Source organism: Drosophila arizonae, chromosome 5 (genome assembly GCF_054131065.1).
Source record: "Drosophila arizonae isolate 15081-1271.41 chromosome 5, UAZ_ARI_1.0, whole genome shotgun sequence".
Lineage (NCBI taxonomy): Eukaryota > Metazoa > Arthropoda > Insecta > Diptera > Drosophilidae > Drosophila > Drosophila arizonae.
In genome coordinates, this window is record NC_142925.1 from 18,400,643 (window position 1) to 18,422,040 (window position 21,398).

The window sequence follows — 21,398 nt, forward strand, 5'->3', positions numbered from 1 at the left end:
GATGGGCAAATGTATGGACAGGGTACACTGGCATATAGAACGGATATCGAACAGTTGATTTAGCTGGAAATCAATCGAAATTCATGTTACATTCTTTGCTGTTGTTAGCCCAACGCATTGTCGTTGAATTAAAGCAAAAGCATTTAACGTTTGTCGATGACGAGTATTCACTGTAGCAGGGCTTAAATTGTTTGTTAAGACGACTTATTATAAGTGAGAGAGTCACAAGCGCTAACCAGTTCTCAAGAGGCCCAAAACCGAATATTTAATGTAGCTGTCTCCCTCACTCTCCCAAACCTCACTATCGCTAGTGTAGCTGTTGGCGTAGCTGTTCACATGTTTGCTTTACAATTCCACATTGCTTTTGTTGCTTTGCTTGTTGTTGTTTTTTTTTCATTCACACTGAATTCTCATGTTTCGTTTATTGCGTTGTTTTTGTTGTGGTCTAAAAATAGGTCTGATAAGCGACCGCTCGATCGCTCGCTCGCTTTGTGGTCTATGCTAAGCATGCTGAGTTGTTGTTTAAGTTGAAAATTGGCCTCACGTTGGTCAGCGGTCCTGTGGCGCAATGGATAACGCGTCTGACTACGGATCAGAAGATTCCAGGTTCGACTCCTGGCAGGATCGAATTTTTTTTTATTTATTTTTTTTTTTTTAAATTAATTAATAATAAATAATAGAGTATAGTGAATTAATATGCAAATAATTTGTATTTATAAGTGTGCTCATGCTGACTTAATATATATTTTTAAACTTTAATACTTATCTTTAAAATGGCTTGTTATTACGGTATGTACATGCATATGTATGTTTTATTATGTACATAAAAATGATATATATTTTAAGTACAGGTACGATTTTTATTTGCTACTTGATTGCTCGTTGTCAGTTTCAGTTTAGCAAATGTTTATTGTACATTTTGAAATTTCTTTTTTATTTTATTTTGTGTTTTTCTCCTTCACCATATTTTACGATGCCACACACATAAAACATAAGCAAATCTCACACATAAACCAAGACTCATCTGCAACACACGTACACACACATACTCAAAATGTTGGTTGAATATAATTTCATTATGCCGCACACTCTCTGTGCCCCCCTCCCCTATGCCTTGGCAGTGCCCCTAGCAGCAACTGTCAACAGGGCGTGTTCCCATTTCCTTTGCTGTTAACATTGCCCAGGGCAATGCCAGATAACGGTTTACTTTCTTAATCTTTGTACATAATTTTTGCAACCTCATGTTACGCAATGTCTGCACAGAATCTCTGTGTAGTCAAAATATTCCAGTCAGTGTACGCTACTCGAGCGGGTCGTATTCGAAATGTTATGTAATTTGTGTCGAGGCAAGAGTTGAGGGAATTTAATTGATGTGTAGCCGGAAATCGGATGGGAAGTATTATTGGATTTATGAATGAATGACAACATGTTTTATATAAATATAAGAAATAAAATTAGTTTTCGTTTAGTATTTAATAAACAAAATTTTAATTCATTGGAGTGTAACTAAAAATCATTTAAATTATGTGTTTTACGAAAACTGAATATCATTTTAATTGATATAGTTAGTAAATTTGTCTATCGGCAGATTGAAAAAAGACATAAATAATAATTTAAAAAAAATATATAAAAAATATTTTATATTATATTAATATAATCGAATATAACACTATTTTTTATATAATTTTTTAAACTTACATTGTTAGCTTATTATTAATACAGAAGTGAATTTTAACTTTTTTTTTATAATATTTATTATATAATTAAAATTTATTTATTTAAATTTAATTTAGAAAAATTAATAAAATATTTTTATTTCATGTTAATATAATAAGTTAATCTATTTATTATTATTTTGTTATATTACGTTGTTAGTTTGTTTTATATTTTAATGTAATATTTTTTATATTATATTAATTGATTTAATTGTATAAACATATTGCTAACAGCAATATTTATATATAAATTCTAGAGTAAACCATTTTCTTGGCAATATTTCTTCCTTTTAGACCCCTAATTCGCAACCTCAAATCACCCATTGTCTACCTCAAATTCATTCCTGGCCATAATATGTACCGCAAAAGCCGCTTTGCTCTAGCTGAGGCTAATTCTCCCAGCCATCTTTTTATCTGTCGTGTATTTTTGGTTTATGTACGAGTTGGTCTTTTATTTTGGTTTTCTGGCCTTGGGCGCTACGCCCACTCGGTCACATTCGCTCCGCCTGCTACACACACACACTCTCACACACACATGTGTCCCTGCACACAGGTGTCTTTGCGACGACGTCATGTCATATCCTGTTGAAAGTAGGTAGGTGGGTAGCTATGTGGCAGCCACATAATCTAAAACAGTGAGTGGCGCTTCTCTATTATGCTGCATCCTTGACAAAAGTTTTCAATGAACTTTGCTCCACTCCACTTTGTTTTCTTTTCCACACTTCTCCTGTGCTTTAAACTCCTTACTTGACTCCAGGCCACTCGACTCCAACTCCTACTTCAGCTCCAACTCCAGCTTCATTTTGTTCGGTGAGCAGCTCAAGTCAAGTGTGGAGACGACGACGTCGACGCCGCCGCACTTGACCGTAGTCAACCGCAAGGGCTGGGCTGGGCTGAGCTGTTCGGTCTAGGTCGAGGCGGTGGGGCAAACCAGCTACGCTTTCAATTACCAACTTAGCGCTGATTACTTATTCCTTAGCGCAAAATCCTGGCATGCGCTAAGCTCCCCAGCCTCACGCCCCGCCTCGCTTCTTCATGGCCGACCACAAGGCATATTAGTCAAAGCGAATGGCTGCTGCTGCTATTGCTCCTGCTCCTGCTCCTGCTGCTGTGTGGCCCATAAGGAGTTGGCCTGGCTCGCTTCGTCTTATCCTGTCGCATTTGCACTGGCCTCTCAGTTCGACTTTGCCACTTAATCTCGCCTTTTTGGTATGCACGGACTGTATTCAAATGAATTCTGATTGAATTCATTGAAGCTCATCAGTGAGAAGCGATTTTTTCTGATCTAAGACAGACACACACAGTCAAACACCCACATCCACACACCCCCACACACACGCACCCACACAGACACAGACAGAGCGAAACCTACGTAGAGTCAGTCAGTCAGATTCTGGGCTGGTCCTGGCTGAGCACATCCCTCAGACATTTATTTTCAGTAATGGAAAAAATGTGTTCTGCAATTTCGCTCATTTTTATACATAAATTTTGCCACGCAGCGCGCCATGCATACACACACACAAACATACACACCGACATTTATACATATATATTCGCATAATGCTAAAAAGTAAAGTAAATAAAGGATAATGCTGCAAGGATATAAATTACATAAAGCAGCACGAGAATGACTAACTGTGGCAGCCAGCCGCTGGACGCGAACGTGGCCAGCATTGGATTGCTCAAACAGTGGCAAAGCGGAAGCCGAGCCGGCGCATTAGAAAATGGCGCACAGGAAACAGGAAGTATTTTTAACGATTGGTAAATTTTTGACGGGCGGCATCCACTCACTGGCAGCCACCATCATCCTCCATCAGCCTCCATTCTACCACGCCCCCTGCGAACGCATCGTCTAATATTCTTTTGTTATTGATGGAAATGCAAATTGGATTTTGGAAATTTGCTTCCCTGTTTGGTTTTTACGCACAGCGCACTGCAGGCCAGAGCAGGTCAGGACAGGCCAGGGCCGGGTCCGTCGAAGCTCCGGCCACGTTTCCCAATTTGCTTTGGGAGCAGCGCGAAAATTTATAGAAAATTATTAACGGCAGGCGAGCGTTGCATTTATCATGCGCAATTTGTGTTTGCTTAGCATTTGCGGCCAAGCTCTGCTCTCCCAGCACAAAACTGGACCGGGCCGTGCCCCGAGAGAGGCACGCAGAGCAGCTGCCAGTTGGACTTGACTGCGGAACGATATTCCTTGTGATTCTATTCGTGAAACGATGGAAGGTAGATCACATTTCGTGTTCAGTTGGCTTGAATATATCACTAAGATAATTAACTGAAGAAACTGATGGGAGGAAATAGATAATAAGAAAGCAACAATATTTCAAATATTTTTAGACTTTAAAATGTGTATAATAAAATAAATATAAAATATTTTAAATAATTAAAATAAATATAACATATATAATATATAAAAAAATAAAATATGTATAATAAAATAAATTTTATATATATTAATGAAAATGTTTTTAATTTTTAGTAATATAAAATATAATTAATTTACGTATTTTAATATTTATTTGGAACAGATTAGATCATAAGAAAGAAACAATATTTAAAAATTGTAATATAAAGCAAAACATATATAACGATAATGTTAAAAATTTGTAGTATAATAAAATAAAATAAAATTTATTTTTGCATAATATATAAAAATATATAAAATATATAACGATAATGTTAATAATTTGTAGAATAATAAAATAAAATATAATATATTTTTGCAAAATATGTAAAATAGGGTATAAAATATATAACGATAAGGCTAATCATTTTTAGTAATATAAAATAATTTTTGTATTTAAGTATTTTAATATATATGTGGAACAGATTAAATCATAATTAAAAGCCAACAATATTTCAAACAATTTTAAACATCAAAATATGTAAAAAAAAAAATTAATATTTGTAATAATTTAGTAAAATTTTTAAATAATATATATTATAATAAATGAAATAATACATTGTTCATATTTGCTATGCTGTTATACAAATTGACATTGTAAAAAGACTATTATATAGGGTTTCAGCATTGTTTTCTTTCTTTTGGTTAGCTCTTCTATCCCAGCCAGTTATACTGCCAGGGGTCACAATGTTCTCTTAACTCCAGTTAAAACATTCTTAAGTCATATATAAAACTTCAACATATTGAATTGCAATAAGCTTAGCTAATTGAAGGAATGTTCTGCATTTGATAGTGTTTGCAACTGCAACAATATTTAGAAAGTCTTGAGAATGGAAATCTGAAAATGCTTTCTTTTAAAAGTTACTTAAAGTCATTTAAGTTGGGACAATTTGATTTGGCAGTTGCTCGAACTTTTATTAATTCAAATTGTCAATGCAGTTGTTGCCATTGTCGAATCTGAAAATCTTTGACATTCCGCTGAATCTGGGCGCTCGGTTGAGTTTTTTTGCTTTTTTTTTTTGGGCAATGGTCGCTTGCACTTTACTTCAAAGTAATTAACGCCGATCCAAAACAGACGCCAATTTGCATAGCTTTGGCTCCACGCTCCTTAAGCGTCCTCTATTACTCAAGTCGTTCAAACACACACACACACACACACACTCACACACACACAGACTCTCTCACATACACAGAGAGAAAAACTTGCAGCTGGAAAACAAAACCTCTTGAATTTTAATTAAACGTTTTTATCCAAGATGCCGGAGCGACTTCTGCTCAACTCATTTTTCTTATTTTTCGGTTGGTCGTCATCTGGCTTCTTGTTGTAATATTTGCTCTTGTTGTTGTTGTTGTTGTCGAGTGCATTTGAATATTTGCCTTATGCGTTGTTGTTCTACAGGCGATTGCATTTACTGCGAATATTTTTCTGGCAGCTGCAAAAAAAAAAAAAAAAAAAAAAAAAAAAAATACAAAAAAATAGAAAAAGAAAAATACGAAGAAAATGAAGAGAATCAGCAGCAGCAGCAGCAAAAATAAGATGAAAATGGCAGCCCAACCCAGTTGTTGTGGGGGAGTCGGCCAGGACTTGGGTCTTGGGAAGGCATCTGTGAATTGGGCGCCTGGTAGATCCATTGACTGCACTCAGTAATTCAATTATCGACTCTTGGCAGTAAAAAGTGTTAATTATTAGTTTCCTTTCTGCAGCGCTGAAGAAGATGTCGTCGTGTCCTGTCGCCTTGGCGCGAGTCTTGGCTAATGAAGACGTTGTTGCCGGATGAGCTTGGGGTCGGATGAAAAGAAAAATATGCATTATAATTAAGCATATTGGCATTGATGACACTCACAGACTCTCGCCCTGGCCCTGGCCCTGGCCAACCACTTGATATAACGATGCAGCCAGCTAAGACGCCCGACGCTTTGGCCGGGCTCAGCATTGTTAATTGATATTAATTTTAATCATATTTTTTTGCTGGACTTGTGCTGGCTGGCTATGTGCTAAGTGCGAATATAAAGTGCAGTTAATTAGCTTTTGCGAATAACAGGCCACAGCCAATAGGAAAGAAAAGAGAAATATATATATAGAGAGAGCGAAAGAGAGAGAGAGAGAGAGAGAGAGAGAGTTGTCTATGAATAGTGATGTCACTTGAATTAATTGCATATTTTGAATTTATAAACAGAATATAGTGAGAACTATAAAAATATGAGAAAGTCTGATCTTAAGTAGTTACAGCTCACATAATTTATTTAGTTTAAACTCTCTTCACTTGATTTTTTAAGTATGCATTTTTAGCAAATTGAAATTTTAACACTTTCACTCTCCTATTTTATATATATATTTATTTATTTATTTATTGGCTTTATCTCTCACTTAAACTTTATATTTTGAATTCAATTGAGTTTCATTTATTCTTTTTTTTACTATTCTAAATTTGTAAGGCCTTTTCAACATATTTCTAAAATTGTAGCTCACATCTCTCTCTCTCTCTTTCTCTCTCTCTCTCTCTCTCTCTTGACTTGCTTATTTCCAGTAACAACCCATTCTAGCTGTTCAGCCAGCAGCTCAGGAGCAGCTTTTCCACTCAGCATACCCCAATTGGCAATTGGTCAAGTAATTATAATTCAGCACGCATTGCCAGTTTTAGGCCACTCTCAGCAGAAAAGAAAAAAGAAGAGAGCAACAAAAAGGTATCACAAAAAAAGGCTAAAGCATTTGGGCAACATCACACTTCATTAGCGCAGGTTATCGTCGAAATGTGCCGCGGCTACAACAGAGCAACCGTTTGGGCAGCTACAGCCTCAGGTTCAGACTCAGCCTTAGTCTCAGCACTCCGCGCTCAGTTAGTTATTGGATGGGATTTGAATTTTGCATGCACATGGCGCAGACATTTGAAAAACGGCATTGCGAATGAACAGTGCCAAAAACTCCCAGGCACGAAAAAACTGCAAAAGTTTCAAAAGAGATAGACAACCAGCCAGAAGGGTAACATACGACAGAGTGAGACAGAGAGAGAGAGAGAGAGAGAGAGAGAGAGAGAGAGAGAGAGAGAGAGAGAGAGAGGCAGACTGAGTATGCGAGCGAGACAGAGGTTAGCCAGTGTCAAAGGCAAAATACAAACTTGATACGAAAAACAAGTAAAAGTCTGCGACTTCTGGGTGTAAGCGACTGTGTAATACACGCTCGGAGCGCAATAAGTATACGATATATTAGAATGATATATCTACATTAATGTTAAATATCTATTACAATTGCATTTTATAGATTCATAAAAAAAGAAATGATATATAGATAATTTATATATTAAATATGTATATAAAACCGTATCGCTCTTAACAGTAATAGAGGCTTTCCTGTCTATTCAGACTTTTTTCCTAACTCGCCTTTACACGACTATATATATATTTATATACTGACAGAACACTAATTTTATTAGCTTTAGTTTTATTCAACAAAGAATAAAAAAATAAATAAATAAATAAAAATCCCTTCCTTCAATTGACGACTAATTAAAATAAGACATTAAAAATTAATCGATAAAAATTTTGGAGTGGTATATCTAAAATTAAATTTTAAATTTGTTAAAAGTCCAAATAAATTGGTTAGAGTTTTTATGAATGACTCTTTTTATATAATATTAACTATATTTCAGATTTTACGGAAATTATAGATCTAAATGTGTTTTTCAAACAGCCTGATTAATGGAAATGCCTGCACATGTAATTATTTCAGCATTAGCACATACTGACGCCCAGCCAATATACTCCTTGGGGCATCTAGTGTAGAGTGCATAACAAGCAACGCGAACGTTGGCCATCATAAATTATGCAGCACGCGGTAGCTGCAATCTGATGCCCTCAACGAAATGTCGGCTGCATTCAATTTGTAGCACTCCAGCAGCAGCACACACACTAACACTGTCACACTCTTACAATTACCCCGCTCCCTTATGTCCCCTCTCTCACTCACTCTTTCACTCTCAATTTTGGAATGTGTGTAAAAATAATGGCAGCTGCGGCTGCACGGCAAACTTGGCACGGAAGTTGCAGTTCGCATGCAACTGCTAGCCACAGCTTAGTCATGGAATCCTTTCTCACGCGCTCCCCGACAATACAAAAGCCTGGCGGCTCAATCAGCAACTGCCCGAGGAGCACCAGAGGGAGTGAGGGCGTTGGAGTGGGAATGCGAGTGGGTGCGGTGGATGTACCAGCGGGTGACTTCCGCTCGAATCAGATACAAGCGCAGCCCCATGCAAAAACTGCGGCACAGCTAAAAAAAGAGAGTATTTTGGAAAGTCGAAGAGTGCAATACCCTTACAAAATATAAGAAACTTTTAAAATGATATAGTGTGTATATATATAAGTAATGGAATATTTGTGATATAAATTATTTAAGGTTTCTTAATCAATATATTTTTAGCTCTAACATTTTTAAAAAATATTGGGGCACACATTGGGTTGTATTTTATAATTAAATATAAGCAAAAAAAAATAAAATAAAATAAAATAAATAAATAAATAAATAAATAAATAAATAAATAAATAAATAAATAAAAATAAATAAGTAAATAAAAAAAAAAAAAAAACAAAATAATAATAAAAAATTAAATATGTAAAATATTTAAGTAACATTAGCCTAAAAGCTATTCATTTATTTTTAAATTTTATTTTTTTATTATTATTTTATTCATATAAAATTTTTTAAATAATAAATCATATTTAATTTAATTCATCAATCGAAATAAATTGACTATCAGTTGGCACACAAAATTCAAAAGGCAAAAAGGATTTGATATTGGCATCAAGCATATTTTGTAAAATAATTAGGTAATAGCTATTGTCTAATTTGACTTTCCTTACGCACATCATGGTTCGTTATCCCATGTATTGCTCACAGCTAAAACTCCCATGCAAACTCCGTGTCTTTGTCCTGAATCCGTAGACTATTTAATGCTCGGCTCTGTCAAGGCAACTGAGTAACATGTTGGCCAAATTTGTAGCCAGTTGGTGGGATTACTTAACAGAACGGCAATCAAATGCGTCAGTCAACTCAAAGCTCTACTTACGTATATATATTCCAGCTGCATCTCAATATAGAAAATTTGTTGAAAAAAGCAGCATATGCATAGGTATTGGTGACTATTTAATTCTCGTAATAAATCTACTTTACATATTTGTTTCCAAATGAATTATACGTCATGTTAGTCCAGCCACTCAAAGGTCTTGGAGCTTCAAAGATGGGCTTAGCAAGTAAATATTAAAAATGTTCGATTTATACTAAAATCCATTTAAACATAAATACATTTATGCAGCACTTAAAGTGCATCCAAGCGTGCGGCAGAAAAAATATAATAACGAATTTTTTTATTCTATTTATTTTTGTTATTGTGCGAAAAGTGTTTTTTTTTTTTTCGCATGTTTTGATCGATTAATGCAGCCAATTGCAAACAGTGCTAGCCATAAATATATGTGCAGGCTCGCAACAAAATAAATAAATAAAATATTTTCTGTTTTCGATTATTTACATATTAGTGATGACTTTTTTAAAAATTGTTTTTTTAAATTTGTTGAATGATGATGAATGAATGATTTTCTTATTTATTTTTACAGATTTTATTGTTTTTTTTTCTCGCAAAAAAAAAAAATAAATAAATAAAATAAAATAAATAAATAAATAAAGGAAGTATTTATATGTGCCCACAATACTTGACTAAAGTATATTATAGAGCTGAGATGGTTATGTGTTTTTAGAATAAATGAGAGTTTTAGAACTTGCTCTTAAAGTTAAGAGTTATATGAGTTATTATACATATTATAGCTTTAAAAGGGCAGGTAAACTTAAAAAGTAGATATAAATCATATACTACTTACTTTTTGAAGTGGAGAGAGAGACAAAAAGATTGGGATAGAATGATTTCAGTCAAATTTATAGAACTTTAGTAAGCTCTATTTTTAAACGAAAATACACCTGCTTAATAATATACCCTGTTCACAGTTGATCAATTTCAGTAGGGTATTCGTATTGAATACTTTTAGCGGCGCCATCAAATATGCTTTATAATTTGCTGCCCTTTCAAAGTGTAAATTTATCAATCATACGCCATGGTTGCCAGCCAAGCGACGCGCTCATAACAGGTACGCCGCATGCATGATTGTGTGTGTGTGTGCCTGTATATGTGTATGTATATGTGGCTAGACACACGTATAAACTGCTGTCAATGCACGCTCGCTTGTCATTATGCATTAATTTACTCCATGCCAAGCTTAATGCTGCGCAAAATATATTTTTTAATTTTTGTTGTTTTTTGTATTTAAAAATAAAGAAATATTATAATTTACAGCGCGCTAACGCTTTTGCTTTTGCTGTTGCTGTTGCTGTTGGCTGTGTATTATATTTAAAATATGCACAACAACTAAAAGAATTTTTCACACAAATTGAGTTTGCTCCGCTTACAGCAAAAGTCGCTGTCGCTGTTGCTGCTGCTGCCGGCGTCGCTGTTTCCGTCGCCGTCGACGTCATTGTCGCTGCTTTTGGCATTGCCAATTTTGCTGCCAGTCATCGGTCGCTGCCATTGACGACATGGAAAATTTGCTGCCATTGCCACGTCACTCATAAAATACAAGCATTAAAAATAAAGATGGTGAACACAAAAAAAAAAAAAAAAAGAAAAATTTAAATAAAAAAAAAAAAAAGAGAAAGACAAGCCCTGCGCTAGGATGTTGGCTGCCTGGTATAATTTAATAGAGTCGGTAATATCAATAAATTTTAAAAGCCTTTTAATGCGCATCGATAAAAATAACCATGGAACATCTTTTTGCGACATAATTATGCTGAAGCGTTGACAGCATTGTTTCGAATTGAGCTCGAGTCTGAGCTGTCTCCCAAAGAGATGCCAGCGGCAGCTTTTAGCCTGTGCAAAGAATATTAAGTGCCTTAAGCCGGATATGACACAAAATACATCATAGTTGAAGAGGATAAGAGCTTAAATTGAGCTTAGATATGTGTGTTTAATATTTGAAAAAATTACCTTAAACAGCATCAGGAATTTACGCTAAGATATGCGTTTGAATATTTTATCAATCGCATAGCTTATGTTAAAAATGATATAAATTAAAGAAATTCTTTAGGTAAATGAGAATTAATTTCATCAAAAAGTAACAAAAAAATAATTAAAAAGATATATAATATAAATTTATTAATATATAAAAATTTTATTTTGAAATTTAATAAAAAATAACAAAAATTTGGGCCAATATAACATGATTATATAATTTAAAAAAAAAAAAAAAAAAAAAAAAAAAAATATATATATATATATATATATATATATATATATATATATATATATATATATATAAATAAATAAATAAAATAAAATAAATAAAGCTAACATAATTATATTGCAATAATTAAAAAACCTAAATAAACAATAAAAAATGAATACAAATATATTAAGTGCTAAATTATGCTACATGCATTATGCTATATACTTAATGTTGAAAATCTATCGATATTAAGTATTGGCAACACTAAAAACTATAATGCCGATTATTGAGATGTCCGGCAACCTTACACAGATATATAAGCGAGAGTTGAGTTTTTGCACGCGTAATGTCGCGCATACATATTATTTTTCTATGAATAAACGTTAATATAATTACAAACATATCTACTGTAAACTTTTAGTATGGGCAGTGAAATTTACAACAGGTTATGGGCCCAGGTCGCTGAAACAGATTATTAAAAGTATACAGTTGCTAATGTGGTGTGTCCAGCTAATTCTTATTGTGTGTCAATAAATTAGTACAAAAATGGCAAATAATAATATGTACTCAATCGACAAGTTAGACGAAAAAAACTATGACGTTTGGTGTGTCCAGATGCGTAGTGTTCTGGTTCATTCCGAAGTATGGAAAATTACAAGTGGTGTGGAATTAAAACCAGAAGAGGACAACGGTAATTGGATAAAGAAAGACGAAATATATATGGTTCAACCGGAGATGTTTATCAATAAAAGGCATCCCAATAAAGTAGCAAAACTAAATAAAGCTATTTACGGATTGAAACAATCTGGTCGAGAGTGGAACGTCAAACTGGATAATGCATTGAAGAAATTTGGGTTCATTTCATGCAGTAGCGAGCCTTGTTTATACACGAAACTGATGGACAACAATATAAACATCATTGCAGTTTACGTCGATGATATATTAATTGCAAGTAAAAACAAAGCGGACTTGGAAGCTATCAAACAATATATCGGAAAACAGTTCAAATCTGTAGACAAAGGCGAAGTCAATAATTTTCTGGGTTTTTCGATAGAGCGTACTGAAGAGACTGGAGATGTGTTTGTGTGTCAAACAAATTATATTGATAAATTACTCAATCAGTACAATATGCAAAGCTGTAAGTCAGCCGCTACACCGTTGGATGCGGGATATCAAATTAATCCATCCGACGAATCTAAGAAAGTTGATGCTACAAAATACCAGACTTTAATTGGAAGTTTGATGTATTTGGCAATATCTACACGCCCGGACATATTGCATTCAGTATGCAAATTGTCACAGATGAACAAAAATCCAAATAGCACTCATGAGGCAGGAGCTAAACATATATTACGATACCTATCTAGCACAAAGAATATGAAACTACATTACTACAAAACTGGCAAATCAATAGAAGGCTATACAGATGCAGATTGGGGTGGTAACATAATTGATCGCAAATCTTTTACAGGTTTCATCTTCTTCTTGGCAGGAGCAGCTTTTTCTTGGGAATCACATAAACAAACAACTGTGGCATTAAGCAGCACTGAAGCCGAGTATATGGCGTTGGCAGCAGCAGCAAAAGAGGCGGTGTATCTAAGACGACTTGTTAATGAAATTGGATGTTTTTCTACAGATCTTCCAATATGTGTCTATGGTGATAATTTAAGTGCACAACAACTAGCCAAAAATCATATGTATCATGCAAGAAGCAAGCATATCGACATAAGATACCATTTTATAAGAGAGTTAGTAGAAACTAAAGAAATTGTTTTAAAATACATTGATACATCTAATATGATAGCAGATATTTGTACTAAGAATTTAAGTAAACAAAAACATGTAAAGTTGTTAGGCATGACAGGTTTGAAAATATTGAAAAATTGACATGTAATTTGAAGAAAAGTTTTTGTGTTGAGAAGAGGTGTTGAAAATCTATCGATATTAAGTATTGGCAACACTAAAAACTATAATGCCGATTATTGAGATGTCCGGCAACCTTACACAGATATATAAGCGAGAGTTGAGTTTTTGCACGCGTAATGGAGTGTCGCGCATACATATTATTTTTCTATGAATAAACGTTAATATAATTACAAACATATCTACTGTAAACTTTTAGTATGGGCAGTGAAATTTACAACACTTAATACATTATAAATGAAAAATTAAATATAGTATAATATATAATTTTAAAACTAATTATATAATATATAATTGAAAATAATTAATTATAATGATTTCAAATGGCATTTATGATTAACAAATTAATTATATTATAGTTATTCTTCCCAAACTGAATAAAAACCAAAGCCAACTAAAAACTCTACTCAACCAAACCAAATTAGATTTGCTGCTTGTTAACAATTTTGCTATTCAATTTGCCCAGCTACACGCTACACACACATACACATACAATGGCGGTAATTATTTGAGTTGAATGTAAAATTTTGTGGATTATTGCATGCATTTGCGGAGTATTTAAAATAATTCTACGAATTTTATATACTCCGTTTAAGCCACAAAATTTAAATGGGTTTGCCTCTGCAGTCGGGGGCTTTAGAATATTTGTAGCATACTTTTGCGCGCTCATGCACACTAAACCAATGCCCCTCAACTAGTAAGCGGCACTCGCACGCTATGAAATCAACTCAACAACATGTTCAGCTCCGGCTAAGCCCCCATGGAAATTTACTCGGAGCCACACAACAAAAAAAAAAAAAAAAAAAAAAAAAAAAAAAAGAGAAAAGAAAAGAAAAGAGAAAAATAAAAATTATAATAAGTAGTAGAGCGGCGATGGCAACGATAAAAAGTGTTGAGCGCTGTCGTTCATATGCAATGGAAACAAAGCAACAAAACCGCAAACAGGCAAACCCCTAACCCCACCCATTCGCTGCAGCAGCAGTGCAGCTGGCCAGCCAAGCAGCCAAACCAGCCACCATCAGCCACCAGCAGCTGTTGCCACCAAAGACAATGCCAGCGCATGCATCCCTTGCTGAAATGCAGCCAACGAAAATGCTTGGCATTAAGGGTATGCCAAGCGAGAGCTGGCCAACAGAACTGAGAAAAGTAGATGGGACGCATGTGCACAGTTATTGAATATGAAATACCCTGTAATTATAGAAATTATAATTTGGGTCCTCAAGCATGAATTACTTGAAATGTCGTTGGTTTCACTTTTATGAAATTGTATTTATTTAGGAAAATGTTCTATTCCAATAATTAATAATCAAATTGAACATTTTCAAAGATTTTCTAAAAATAAATAATATATATAAATTTGAAATTCAAATTATGTGCTTGACGAGAGTCTCGGCGAAAGAGAGAAAGTAGCTCTGATAGAGGGTTTATGGGACTGTGTTTATTGATATATAATTGGTTTTTATTTATTATTTATTTAACGGGGTATATTTTGGTTTTCTTAAAATGTGAGTAGCAGACAGAAGGAGGCGGGGCAGACACCATAAATAGCTAAATCGAACCACGTTTACGTATGTGTAAAAGCCTTGATTTGCTTCACTATTTCTAGAAGATTTCCACAATTGCTTTACAAAAATTGTACAATAAAAATATAGAAAAAAAAAAAAAAAAAAAATTATAAAAAAATATAATACATTTAATTGAAAATATATTGCATATTTATTATAAATTTAATCTAAATATACACATATCAATATTTTTCTTGAACTGAAAACTTAAAAGATTTGAGTTCCTTAAACATTCAGGCTAAAAGCCATATACAATTTGAGAATATGAAAAACTTGCCGTCATCAAATTCAATTCGCCAGACTGATATAATAATAAAAGAGCACAGCAAATACATTTACAAGTCGAAAGGTTGCAGTGGATTGGATTGGATTGGATTGAAGGCAATGCGAATGCAGCAGCCGAGCTGGCCTGGCTTAGTCACAGCAGTTGCAGTTGCAACTTTGGTTACGGTTTGTTGCTTTGCTGCACGGCAGTGTCGAATGCCGTTGGCTTATAAAATATTTAAATATTTTGTGGCAATGGCCGCAACATATTTGCACAGTGCCGCTCCAGAGTTGGCTAAGAAAGCTGCTGGGCGCACTTCACTAAAGTTCAAGTGGCGACGCCTCGGCGTATGCTATTAATATTGTGCGACAGCTGTTGGACTGTTTAAATATTTATGCAATACGCAAAAAGTATGGCGACAACGCGGCTTATCAGCCCGAGGGAGCGCAGAGAGAGAGTGAAAGAGAGAGAGACAAAGAGACAAGGATGATGGGCAAGCGTTGTCATTGTCATTGGTTCCGCAGTTGCCGCTTGATATGCTAATATGGTTATGGTTACGGCTGCCGCTGCCGCTGCTGATGCTGATGCTGATGCTGCTTCTATTCTTTGCGGTTGTCCTTGTCGTTGGCTGAGAAAATTTCATTATGCCAATTACTTGCATCAAAGCTGCTGGGATAATTGACTTTGCTTAGCGGCTGGCAGTGTTAGAGTCAAGACCTTCGCAGACACCATTCTGCTCAGTTTAAAGCGCTTGCATAAGACGCCTTTGTACATTAGTTGTCCTCCGTGTGTGTGTGTGCTGGTGTGTGTGGCCCCATTTGGAAGCATAAAATAATTAAACTTAATTGACAGTTTTTGGGCAACACCTTTAGTCCCAGCCTTGTGCATCCTTTAATCTAATGATCTCAACTTTGCCAGCAAGTGCCTGGTTAGCTTTTAGTAAAGTTGGGCGATAATTTGAACTATATTCAACAACTTGCATTAGCTTCACTCTTAAAATAAACTATAAGCTATGCAGTCTCTGAGCCTTTAGTTAGATTTTGAAAAAAAGCTTTCAATGGAATTTTTTATATATAAATGTATGTAAAGCAATAAAAAGAGTAAAATAACAATTCAAATAAAATTAAAAAAATATATACCAAAATGATTATTATTTAATATATGCAAAACAAATATTGTAACAAAAATATTTAAAAATTATTTATTCATATTTTTTTTATTAAAATAATTTTTTTTTATATATAATTATTTGTATACTTTATTTCAATATACAAAAATACATTTTTGCTCTATATATAATATAACTATTTACAAAAATTTTTCCCTGAGCAAAAATATTAATTTGCTATATAAAAAAAAAAAAAAAAAAAAAAAAAAAAAAAAAAAATACAACTAACCAAAGTAAGTATTTATGTAAATTTGTATTACGTTGAATCTGATTGGTATTAAATCTTCTAAGATTTTCGACTAACAAGTATTCCGGCTAATTTCAATCAAACATTTCAAGCTGCTCACAGATGTACTCTATATTTGTGAACAGTTTGAAATTATTCGATTTTAGTTGTGTTTCGTAGTGTAGTTTTTAATTTTTCCCCTAAATTTAATTTTTTTTTTTTTTAATTTTGTGGCTTTATGCAAATTTTTGTATATAAATTTGTTTGTGAAGTTTGATATCTTTCACTTATCATTTATTTGATAATTGGAAAATATGAAAATCTATCCAAATGGTGATGCCTGGTTTTACGTGGACAAGCCAGGCTGCTGGGGAAAGTACGAGAGATATTCTCCACAGCACAGCTGGAAGCCTCTGATCCGGCCAATCAGGCCGAAGATCATGTACCATTGGCATGACTACGACGGCGTTAAGAAGGCGGAGATAAAGACCAAAGATCTCTATTTTGACAACTGGCAGACGTCTCGCATTCGGGCACAGGCCTGCCTGGGTATGCTCTATGCCACCGGCTACCGGTTCGTTAAGCTCAGCATGGCACCACCGGCTGGCTTCAAGTGTGCACCACTTCCGGTCAATCTGGTCGGTGCCTATCACGTCAATGGTAAGTGTTATGCGCTTTCAAACAAATTTATGCATTACAACTAACAATAAAAAAACCTATAGAGCATCTAAAGCAAATGAGAAGGGAAGCAAATGCGGCCAAGAAAGCCGCTAAATTGGCAGCATTGGCCATTAAGAAGGCTGAGCTCGCTTTTAAGAACAGAGCCAAGAAGCGACCAAGACCTGGATAAACACGAAATAAAGTGAATGCAACCCAAGGAAAATACATGTTCACTATTCTCAGTGCTCTCTCATTTCTTTAGTGTCAATAAATAATCACCTTTGGATACAAATGCCTAATGCTGATTTTATTCTCTCATGCCTTCTCATTGGCTGAGTAAATTTCATTATGCCAATTACTTGCATCAAAGCTGCTGGGATAATTGAAATAAATTAAACTTGCATTAGGCGATAAGTGTGTACGTGTGTGTGTGTGGGTGTGTGTGTGTGTAGTTCCATTTCAATCAACTTAATTGACAGTTTTTGGGCAACACCTTTAGTCTCAGCCTTGTGCATGCTTTAGTCTAATGATCCTAACTTTGCCAGCAAGTGTCTGATTCGTTTTTAGTAAAGTTGGGCGATAATTTAAACTACGTTTAACTATTTAAATTATGAATCATTTAAATAGTAACAACAATAAAAAAATATATATTAATAATTAATAACTAATTAAAGATTTAGGCATTGCTTGCAAAGAATAGTTGATAATTTTAGTCTTAGGGATCTGTTGGCGTCAATATTCGTCTGCTCTCACATTGAGCAATTCCCTTCGGTTATTTTTGTTTTCATTATCGGCTGAGCGCTTTGAGTAGAACTATTCGTGTCACGCTCTTCAGACGAATATCATTTAGGTAGAGAGACGACTGAGGTTCGTACAATGAGAGCGAATGAGTCAAAAAGCCAATGTAAATCATCTTCACATTCACATACACATTCACACATTCAATTCCCATGCGCTATCGATGCATACACAAGTTCTAGTACCAATACCTACATACAAGACTTTTTGCTATATTAGTGCTTAAGGTAATTCCTATGTCACGCTCAATTAATTCCCATATATGTTATTTTCACTAAATAAATATCACAGTTCATAGAGTTTGGACAAATACCTTGAATACCTCATAGCGTTTGCTTAATAAGAATAATAATTGCATTTCAGCACACATTTCCAACTCTTTACATACATTAAGTAAGCATTGATTTTTCCTTTTGTTTATTTTGGTATTGTAAAATGTTTGCTACAAAATTGTTATTTTATTTTCCTTGGTGCTTCTATACAAATTTCTCTTTATAAATTTTTACGTATTTCCCTTCCATTTTCTCTCCTTTCTTTAAATTTGTTCTTTGATTTTTGGAAAATATGAGAATCTATCCAAATGCTGATATTTGGTTTTTCGTCGACAAGCCCGGCTGCTGGGGCAAGTACGAGAAGTATGCCCCGCACCACAGCTGGAAATTGCCGGTGCGGCCATTCACGCCGAAGGTCATGTACCATTGGCGTGATCTCGATGGTGTCAAGAAGCCGGAGATAAAGCGAAAGGATCTATACTTTGATAACTGGCCGAAGACTCGAATTCGTGCACAGGCCTGCCTGGGCATGCTCTATGCCACTGGCTATCGGTTCATTAGGATCTGCAAGGCACCACCGGCTGGCTTCAAGTGTGCACCACTTCCGGTCAATCTGGTTGGCGCTTATCAAGTCAACGGTAAGTGGTTAACGCTATCAATTATGTCTTCTATTATATACTAATCCTAAACACTACAGCACATTTGAAACAACTAAGTAAAGAAGCGAAGGCCGCAAAGAAAGCCGCTAAAAAGGCAGCAAAGGAAGCTAAGAAAGCAGACGAGGCATTTAAAAATAGAGGCAAAAAACGAGGAAGATCATAAACAAGAATTAAATTGTATGCAACCTGAAGAAAATTCCAGCAAATTATCTCTCAGTTCACTTGCAACAATAGACATTCTGATGCAGCTTTGGATAAAAATTGTCAATGTCTTTTGGTTAAGTAAGAATTGAGAAATTAATATTTTTATTTACTTACTTTTTTTTAATTATTTAAAGTTATTTTTTCTAGATTTGACATCACTGACTGAGTATGATTTAATTGTAGCCAGAATGGTGTTGTTGAAGAGTATATGGCCGGTAAAAGAAGTACACAGTATATATAACAGGCAATAGAAGAATATCAACAGTCGAGTTGATTTCGTACTGCAAAAGTTTGTATTTATTTTATTTTATTTTTAATATTACCTAACACAAATACCTTACTTCACCCCTTCTTGCAGCTCATTTCCAGCAGATAATCTGAAAGCAATCTATTTATTATGGCAAGAGAAAAGTCAGAGAAGAAGAACATGTGATTAAATTTTGTGTTATATTGAGGCATAAAAGATGATAAGAGTTGTGTAAGGAAGTATCCGTATTGGTCGAAATAGCCTGAAATGGTCTAGCAGTCAGAGAAAAATTAAATTGATAATTTAGATGCAGTCGATATTATCGATATTTAAATTATGTAGAAAGCCTATGAACGGATCGATCTTGCACCTAATAACTGCTAGCGAAATGAACGTTTTTAGCCTAAGTCCCTATATAGTTCAAGTTTGTTCAAATAATCTATTAAAATGTATCAAATAAAAAACAGTTGTTTATATAAATATCAAGCACTGATTAAATTTGAGACAACCAGCAATAAAAATTGAATTAAATAAAAAAAAAAAAATTACATCAAACTCAGTATTATCCATACATATTAAATTTTAATAAATAAAAAATATAAAATACAAAATCAAATAAAATACAACCATGCACACAGATTAAATTTAAAATAAAAAATTATAAGTAAATATTGAATACAAGTTTAATTATTAACACACAAAAGTGCGGAAAAAATTTAATAAAATTATCTTAAGCTATTTAAGTTAATTTTTACCTTTAGTCATCTGTTAGCTTACAAAAAATATATGTGAATTAAATTAAAATGTAAAAATCATTTTAAAAACAAAGTAACAAATATTAAAAAAAAAGGTAAATCATGATTTAAATAGCATTAATTTACGTATAATTATTGCCATACAAAAGTCATATTTGGTGCAATTCATTAGGCAAGAACCGAGAGAAGAAAGAATGAATACTATGGCATGTATTTATATATCCATACATATGAATGAATTAATACTACGTGTGAATGAATGAATACTTTGGTATGTGTGCATGTATATGTATGTACGTACGCTACATTTATCAATGTAATTTTATCGGCCGCATAATTAGCGTAGCCAAGCGTTCTGATTAACTTGCATTCAACGATTTTCAATTGAATTTTGCAGTTCGTTGATTCGAACCAAAAAAACAAAAAAGGAAGATATGTACACACATATATACATACATATATATATACGCTTAAAATAAAGTGAAACACACGAGACTGTGATGCAAATGCAATCATCCTAGCACCCAATGTGGGTGTGGTCTGCACTGTGGGATAGGTTAATAAAAATACAAAGCAGTACAAGAAAAAAAAATAAGCAAAAAAAAGAAAACGAAACGCAAAATATGCAGACAGGCGAATGATGAATGTGAATGTGAAATGTGCCATTAATTAATTCGATTAAATGCAGCAATGCAGGCAATCAGCCAAAACGGCAGCGTGAAGCAATAAAGCACAACAGGAGTACACGGGACACACACTCACACACACACACACACACACATACACAGAGTCAGTTAAGAGTCAGTCAATCAACGCAACAGCCACAAATGACTGGAGAAGCTGTTGCATCATCAATGGACTGCGCACCGAAGGGCTTGGCAGGGAGGGCACTCATTAAGCATTAAGACTGTAGCTCGGAACGATGTTCGTTACAGTTATTAATGGCGCGCATAAGCCTTAATACTACAGCATCTTAATTTTATAAGATGCTGCAGAATTTTTGCGCATTAAACCAAAATTTAAAGGATAAATGTATTTATTTATTTATCTATTTTTTGAGCAAGCGATTATTATCTTTAATTTATTTTAAATAAAAAAAAAAAAAAACAAATGTAGATATATTTTATATTATAATTTTATTTTACATAATTTTTACATGAAATAAAAATGTTTTTAATCTTTAAGGAAAATCATTTTGTTTTAGTTTTGTAAATGGCATTTTTATATATTTTATATTTTAAAAATATTTTTTTTTTTTTATATTGCTCTTTTAT

General features: G+C 34.0%; 2 protein-coding genes and 1 non-coding gene across 4 annotated transcripts; all 3 read left to right on the forward strand.

Moving 5' to 3' along the window:
• Window positions 1–554: 554 nt before the first annotated feature.
• Window positions 555–627, forward strand: TRNAR-ACG (transfer RNA arginine (anticodon ACG)). Its single transcript has one exon. It is a non-coding gene; the product is annotated as a tRNA-Arg (tRNA).
• A 16,024-nt stretch (window positions 628–16,651) lies between these two features.
• On the forward strand, window positions 16,652–17,481 carry LOC108616991 (uncharacterized). The gene is made up of 2 exons (XM_018012594.2): window positions 16,652–17,189; window positions 17,252–17,481. Exons 1-2 carry the CDS (start codon window positions 16,844–16,846, stop codon window positions 17,377–17,379), a joined length of 474 nt encoding a protein of 157 aa, XP_017868083.1. The 5' UTR covers window positions 16,652–16,843; the 3' UTR covers window positions 17,380–17,481.
• Window positions 17,482–18,398: 917 nt separating this feature from the next.
• Window positions 18,399–19,849, forward strand: LOC108616992 (uncharacterized). Of its 2 annotated transcripts, none has more exons than XM_018012597.2 (4): window positions 18,399–18,897; window positions 18,957–19,200; window positions 19,257–19,411; window positions 19,481–19,849. In XM_018012597.2, the coding sequence occupies exons 1-2, from the start codon at window positions 18,552–18,554 to the stop codon at window positions 19,079–19,081; spliced, it is 471 nt and encodes a 156-aa protein (XP_017868086.1). In that variant the 5' UTR covers window positions 18,399–18,551; the 3' UTR covers window positions 19,082–19,200; window positions 19,257–19,411; window positions 19,481–19,849. The 2 variants fall into 2 exon arrangements, with proteins under 2 accessions (XP_017868086.1, XP_017868084.1); XM_018012595.2 differs by having other exon boundaries at window positions 19,270–19,411.
• Window positions 19,850–21,398: the final 1,549 nt, after the last annotated feature.